We start from the raw sequence: 7884 nt of genomic DNA, 5'->3' as shown, positions 1-7884 counted from the left end.
TGCCCCAGAGATTTGTTTATCAACTTCAGTCTCAGATTTGCTCTCCTCTACCTCAGCTTGATTGGTTGGACAGCAAAAGCATGGGAAGGCAGTTTAGTCGTCACTGGCAGCGGTTGAATGGAGACTCTCTATCCTACTGCCTCACGGTACTTGAAGTCTATTCTTGAAGTCTGAGGCCCTCTCTACCTCGGCTGATTCAGAGCAAGCGGACCACATTTCCCAGAAGGCACCAAGGCGCCTGTGCGGCGTGGGGGCGGGGCCTCCCGTCTAGTACAGTCATTCCAAGCTGCTTTGGTGGGACTGTGATGGCCGGAGAAATGACGATCTTAGGTTAGTGATTCCAGGGTCCCTGTTAGCTATGGTGGACACTGATGTGGTCCCAAGCCACCAAAGTGGGCGGGAGTGGTTGCTATGCATCCTAAACCCAGCTGGTTAATGAAGGAAAGATTCCAGTAAGATTATCTAGAGGCGATGTGAAGTTGTTTAAAGAGAGCGCACCTCTAAAAAGACCGGATCCCATCTGTTAAGGCCCAGATAGGATCGGCAGACCAGCTGCGTACATCCCGGTAACATCAGGTCTCGAAAGGCAGGTTTCTTCGTAGACGTCGACTTTGAGTTGCTGGTTGAATTGGGGCCTTAGGAGGCCTCACCGACATGCAATTCCAAGACCCCTTTGGAGAGAAGAGGGGTGGGCAAGCAGCATCAGCACTTTTTGATGCAGAGTTTGGAATGCTTGGATAGAAGAGATCTAGGTCCCTTTAGTGTATAATGCTCTTTTCCCCAGAACTAAGTTGGGAAATAATCTTTGTAGTTAAGGAGAGGATGAAATGCTTCTGAAATTTTGCCCGTTGGAGGAATAAGAGAGTGGGACTGACACCTGGTTTCTTAGGGATTTGTGTTGTTGAGGATGAGAAACAGACTCAGACAAATTGTTGATGTTTTGGTTCTGTGTTATGATAAAGCACACTTAGTCCACTCCTAGTGAAATAAGACATTAATAGGAGCATTAAAGTGGCATCTTCTCATCCGTACTTTGTTTAACAATCTGCATGGTGTTCATAGCAAGTCGGTTTTTTTCACCAGCAAACATTAAGCTGACAGTTCAAACCCTCCCTTTTCTTGCCCTGAAGAAAAGGCTAGACAATATGCTTCTGTTAAAATTACAAGCAAAAGAATCCCAAGAAGCACTGTAGCACGTGAGATCACCCTGAGTACGATACCTTGACCACTGAAAAGAGCGTCAACTATTTGTTAGAGACAGTTTCTGAGTAAGGAATACATTAGTGAGCAAAACCTGCCCACAAGGAGCTTGCATTCATGTTGTCATCAGAATTAATGTTTCTCTTGTCCTAAATATTATCTCTGCAAAAAGTGTGTACTTAATACATATTTAAGTTCGAGACATATTTCAAAGATATTTTATGCCTGTATCCATTGTATCTTCTGGAAGGAAGAGGATAAAGTTCAACCTTAAACTAACAAAGTTTTGTTATAACTCAAATCTCATTGGTTTCAATAAGGAACTCACTGATAGCTGTCTGGCCATTAGGTTTCTGAGGCTGTGAGTCACACTAAAATAGACTGCCTATCTTTGTCTAGTGGAGCAGCTGGTGGCTTTGAACCACTAGAGTGACACCACATTTGGGTTAGCAACAGAACTCCCTATGGACTAAAATACCAGAGCCTGCTGTTTGCTATGGGTATTTTAATAATGGACTTAAAAAATAATGGACTTTTTAAAATCTTTTTCAATTGTGGCAAAAAAATATGTTTTGTTAATAGAAGCATTTACCAGTCATTATTTTTAAATGAAATTCGGTGATCTTGATCATGCAGCCTTTACCACTATTTTTTCCCAAATCCTTCCATCTCTATTTAAGAGTCTACACAATGACTTTTTCCACATTCCTTCTCATCCCCAATAAAGAAAATTTGGTCACTGTATATTTGATAGGCCATGCAAATAAAATCCTACCATGTTTAGTCCGATGGCTAAGGTTGTAAAAATTATTTTGTTGTTGTTGAAAATGTACAGCAAAATATACACCATTTCACCAGTTTCTGCATGTACAATTGAGTGACACTGATTGTATTCTTGAAGTTGTGAAACCATTCTTTTCCCAACTTGTTCCTTCCCCATCAACATATGCTATGTCCCTAAAATTTATTTTTCTCACCTTTTGAATTGTTATAATCGTCTTGAGTCCATATAAATAGTTGTTAAACAGAACACTTCTCAAGTCAGACATCCTTTTACTTAAGAAAAATAGTTTAATTAAGCTAAACTATTGACTGGTCCTTGGAGAACATGCTCAGAAGGGTGGAGGGACAGTGCAAGGAGAAAGACTGATGAGATGGATTGATACAGTGACTGGAGCAATAGGGGTTGGTATGTCAGAATTAGTGAGACTCGCTCAGGAGAGGGAAGGTTTCAGAGCTGCTGTACATAGGGTCACTGTGAGTTGAAGGCGACTCAACGGCACATAACAACGACAGTATTTAGTATAAAGAAGAAAATCTAGGGATATTTTTCATTTAAGGTGAACAGATGATGTCAAATGATCATTGAGGGATTTATTCAATCTCTAGGACTCCAGAATGTCTGGATTTCATGACAATTTAAACTTCTATTCTGGTCAGGATTTCTCCAATAGAATCTTTAATTAAAAGGTTCAGTGATGGTATCCACACACCACCCTGTTCTTTTTTTTAAATAATTTTTTTAAATTTAATTATGATGTTAACAAAAATTTACAGAAATGTGAGATTTTCATTCATTCGTTGTTGCATTTTATCCCTCTTCCTCTCTTCCCCCTCCCCAAGTTGACTTTTATTTTATACTAGTTAATTTACAAAATTCCAATACATTGTTTTTGAGAACAGATTCTTTCCATTTTCCTCACCTCCCCACCCACCAAATTGTACAACCCCATGATTAATTCCCCCTCCCCCTGCATGTTCTCATCCTCTGCTTCTACCCTCCCCCACCCCCTTGGATCCTTATACTCACTCTTCTGATGTTCATGAAGGAAATTACTGACACTTCTGTAACAAAGATAACTAAAGTTATTTATGTTACCTACCATGGAATCTAAACCAACTCATAGTTGACCCTCCTATGGGTTTTCAGAGTTAGTTAATTTTAGATTTAGTTAATAACAGGAAATTACCCATCTTTCTCCTATTGACCAGCTGGCAGATTTGAACCACATGCCTTTGGTCTGGAACTTCAGTTCCTTACCTCAGAGCCATCAGAAACTGATCTAGAAATTCCTTGACACAATTACTAGATTATATTCCTTGTTGACGCATATGTGAACTACATGTACAGCCACACAATTTTCTGTTATTTTAGTTGTGTTATAGCCAGTTTGCATTATTGAAAACTTAATCTGTGAGAGAAAAGTAGTCAGTAGTCCTACCACTTGCACTCACTTATTGTTGGCGAGTCAAAACTGATCCATATGTGGCCTGTGAATCACACAGGAGGCGATTGCTCATCTGTCTGCCTCAGAACGGCTGGTGGATTCGAACAGCCAACCTTTGTGTTGATAGCACATCTCCTTACCCACTGAACCACCAGGGCTCCTTATAAAAGAATGTATTTTCAGCTTGTATCCTTAGAGTGATATTAAAAGGACTTTGCTATAATAATAGTTGGATAAAATGTATCTTTTTACTTGCCTGTGTTTCAGGATCAGCTGTTTTGACTCTCCTATTGGCTGGCTATTTGGCACAACAGTATTTGCCCTTGCCTACTCCTAAAGTGATTGGCATTGACCTTGGTACAACATACTGTTCTGTTGGGGTGTTTTTTCCTGGCACAGGAAAAGTGAAGGTCATTCCAGATGAAAATGGGCATATCAGCATACCCAGTATGGTTTCCTTTACTGAAAATGGTGTGTACGTGGGGTATGAAAGCTTAGAGCTGGCAGATTCAATTCCTCAGAACACAATATATGATGCCAAACGATTCATAGGCAAGATTTTTACCCCAGAAGAGCTGGAAGCTGAAATTGTCAGATACCCATTTAAGGTAAGTTATTAATCTAAAATTGATTATAATTTTCATTCAGCATACCGTTTTGGAAAATGCTTCAGATTCAAGTTACAGGACATTTTGCCTCATACCCACCTTAACTGTTTGACTAAAGACAGACTTGCTTTCATAAAGATTATAGCTAAGAAACTTCTATGGATCTCAGATCTCTGTGACACATGGGGTGGGGTCACCATGACTCCAAGTTGACTTGACAGCATTGAGTTTTGTTTTGTGTTGTTGTGTTTTGTTTTGGTTTTTTTTTAATTTGTTTTCTAGTTATTATTTAATCATTGCTTAATAATATAGGTGAGAAAATGGTATCTTGTGTTAATTTTTATTCCTGTAATTTGAAGTTGTCTTTTAATTTTCTTTAATCATCATTATTTGCCCTTTTCCCCATTTTTCTTTTGGAGTACTTATCTCTTGAAGAAAGATAATAATGCAGTGGTTAAATAGTTAAATACTTGGTTCGTAACTGCAGTTTGTGTTGGTAGGTACTGTAGAGTCAGAACTGACTTACAGCTAGCCCTCACTCGGAATTTCACAGGCTGTAAATTACATGGGAAAGGATTTTTCATCATTCTCCAATTGAGTAGCTTATTTTGGTTTCCTTTTCTGGGCTTTTTCCCCCCTAAAGCTTTTATATGTGTATTTATTGATTTTAATTCTTTTTCCTTTTAAAATATATAAATCTAAATAATTAGATTCCAAATGCGTAGTTATAATAAATGGTGATGTTATTAAATAACTTACCTGTTAAAATTTTCAACATTTTATATCTATTTTTCAGAGAATGAAAAAAAAAAAACCCACTGCATTTCTTAATTTATTCCTTTGTTCCTTTTTAACTTACTAGGTTTCATTATTGATTTATAATCTTTCTTATTGGATGCTAAAATAATCTAAAACTATATATTTATTTTGGCTACCTCTTAAATATGCATGTGCACAATGCACACTTTGACATTTTTCATTTTTCCCCCCACAGGTTTTAAACAAAAATGGAATGGTAGAGTTTTCTGTGACAAGTAATGAAACCATCAGTGTCTCCCCAGAACATGTTGGCTCTCAGCTGTTATTGAAGTTAAAGAAAATGGCAGAAGAATATCTAGGAATGCCAGTTGCCAATGCTGTCATTTCTGTGCCAGCAGAATTTGACCTAAGGCAGCGAAATTCAACAGTTGAAGCTGCTAACCTTGCAGGTAATAACATTGCCCTTGCTTGTGATGCATTTTTCTCAGACTTTGATTTGGTTGAAAATCTTCTATAATGAAGTACATTGAAAGTTACATAACTATAGGTCCATAAGTAAACTGAATAGTAGGTAAATTACATAATTGTGACACAAGCTTTCAAAATGGTAATTTTGAAAATGTTGTAGCGCAATAGGAATTGTGTATATTATGACAATAACCAGGGAGCTCTCTGAAGGTTTAGTAGGTAGGCAGTTATGCCGCCAACTCAGAGGCTAGCAGTTCGAATCCACCAGCTGCCCCATCGAAGAAAGATCGGAATTCTCCTCTCAGATGATTGACAGTCTTTGAAAACCAGCTGTAGGGTTAACTATGAATTGGTTCTGACTTAATGGGAATGAGTTTTGCATTTTGAATCAGATATTATGTAGGCAAAGGCTAAAAGAGAACATGGGCATGTGTTAACAATAAGGGATTTCTTAGGTCCTTTTGGCTACTTTAAAGGTGAATATGATAGTTAAAAATATTTGAAGTGGGGAAGAATTCATTTAATAGATATGTAAATATGTACTGTTGTAAATCAGGAAATAAAGATAGAATTCAAGTATATAATTTTTGACATTTTGTCTGGACAGTACTTTGTCATGGGCACTGTGCTGTCAGCATGTTTAGCAGCATTCCTGGCTCCTCATAGCACCTTCCCTCCAGATAGTGATGATTTAAAGTGTTTCCCCACATTACATCATGTCCTGTAGGGCCAAAAGCTAGTTAAGAAGCAGTGGTGCCTGCCAGAAAGTAACATACTATGAGAAGAAAAACAGCAGAGTCAGAGCTGCTCGTGGTAATTAGAGGGTAGGAAGTTTACAGGTTTTAAATAGTGTCACCAGGTAGGATTCTTTGAGAGAATGACATGTTAAGCAGATTTGAAGAAAGTAACTAAATGGGGATATGCAAAAGCAGTACAACAGCCATAAAATGAGACTACTATACTGGTAGTGGTGAGAATAGAAGGGAGATCATTATGGCTGGAGCAGAGTGAATAGTGAAATCAGAGGGCTAAACATCTAGTCTTTGGGCCTTTGGATAAATTCCTCACAGTCTGAATAGTGCTAAGACTCCTGATAGATAATGCCGTCATGCTTTTCAGTAAGAAGAAGGAGCACTGAATAAGTCACTTTATGTAAGAATTTGCTACTTGGCGGGGCGGTGGGGGAGGCATGTTTGTCATTCACTGTCTGGTTTTCATTCTATCTAGTAAGGACTCTTGTAATTCTACTTTGTAAAGTATTATGAAGCATCACTCATTATATATTTTAATATCAATATCAAGAAACTGGTTCCTTAGGAATCTCATTTGCTTTTAGTTGATAATTTTCCAACGAATGCTTTCAGAAATGCATTTGGGGAAATCAACTGCCAAAGCTGACCTATGCTTACACATTTACCATTTATCCTTTCTTCAAAATCAGATTTACTGTTTCACATTTGCCATTAAGTATTTGTATTTTGAGTATTTTTTAAAGTATCATTGTAGCTACTGGAGCATCTCACTTAGACTTTTTTTTATATATATAATCATTTCTGTGCATTCTTCCATTTCTTTGTTTTATTGAAAAAGTCATTTTTAAAAGCATGGTAAGCTTTCCCACTTCCACAGTTACTAATTTTAGTACAGAAAGATTACAGTACAGAGTGATTAAATTTTATTGCTCATGTAGTTCCAAATAGAATATGAAAATTAGAAGAGGCTGAAAGTTTGTTGGTTTTTTTAAAAATCAATTAATAGAGTGTCTTACTCACATGACTCTTGGCCTTTATTACTTTCTATTCCAACCTTATTTTAGAATAATTTTAATGACACCTTTTAGAAGAACCTACATTTATCCTTCTCTTTTTGTTGTTTTTATTGGATTTGTGATTCTTGCATACAATAGAAGATACTGATAGACTGTTAGGTAGAGTGAAAAGGAGTTTCATCTAGTGCCCTCTCATGAATTGTTCTTCCTTCCAATGACTCTCATAGGACTGAAGATCTTAAGAGTAATAAATGAGCCCACAGCAGCTGCTATGGCCTATGGTCTACATAAGGCTGAAGTCTTTCACGTCTTGGTAATAGATTTGGGTGGAGGAACACTAGATGTATCATTATTAAATAAACAAGGAGGAATGTTTTTAACCCGAGCAATGTCTGGTAAGAAAATTTTAAAGAAATTCAAGTAGTGTTTTCTTTAATGTAAGTAATGTGTAACCCATTCATACACCACTTCCCCAAGAATTCTTTATTCCCTTTTGGTAATATACTATATATTCAAATATTTTATGTATGTACATACATATATACAAATGTATATATACTTAGAGTAAAAAGTTAAGTCTGAAAAAACAACTTGCCATTCAGTCAATTAAATATGTATATTCATACTGCTAGTCATAGCAGCTGAGCCAGTAGGACTGTTCATGGAGAGAAAAATCCTTTTAGAGTGAAAGATACTCATTTTATTTCATCTGATAATGTTTTACAAAATGAATGTTGTTATTGTTGTTGATTGCCTTTGAATCAAGCATGACTCACAGCGACCCTGTGAACATAAGGCCTGAAGCCCCTCTATAACTATCGATGCTTATAAAAATATCATAAGGTTTTTGGAG

General features: G+C 37.1%; 1 protein-coding gene across 1 annotated transcript in view; it reads left to right on the top strand.

Annotated features, from left to right (window-relative positions):
* Positions 1–288: 288 nt before the first annotated feature.
* The window catches only part of HSPA13 (heat shock protein 70kDa family, member 13), a 9197-nt gene continuing 1601 nt past the window's right edge, over positions 289–7884 (top strand). Inside the window, exons 1-4 of the mRNA XM_006889814.1 lie at positions 289–330; positions 3696–4036; positions 5031–5244; positions 7259–7426. Coding sequence (XP_006889876.1) covers positions 306–330; positions 3696–4036; positions 5031–5244; positions 7259–7426 — 748 coding nt within the window. The 5' untranslated portion in view covers positions 289–305. The remainder of the gene's footprint in view (positions 331–3695; positions 4037–5030; positions 5245–7258; positions 7427–7884) is intronic.

Source organism: Elephantulus edwardii, unplaced genomic scaffold, assembly GCF_000299155.1.
Source record: "Elephantulus edwardii isolate Elephantulus edwardi_28Jun2011 unplaced genomic scaffold, EleEdw1.0 scaffold00081, whole genome shotgun sequence".
NCBI lineage: Eukaryota > Metazoa > Chordata > Mammalia > Macroscelidea > Macroscelididae > Elephantulus > Elephantulus edwardii.
This window is presented reverse-complemented; position numbering and strand designations above follow the sequence as displayed.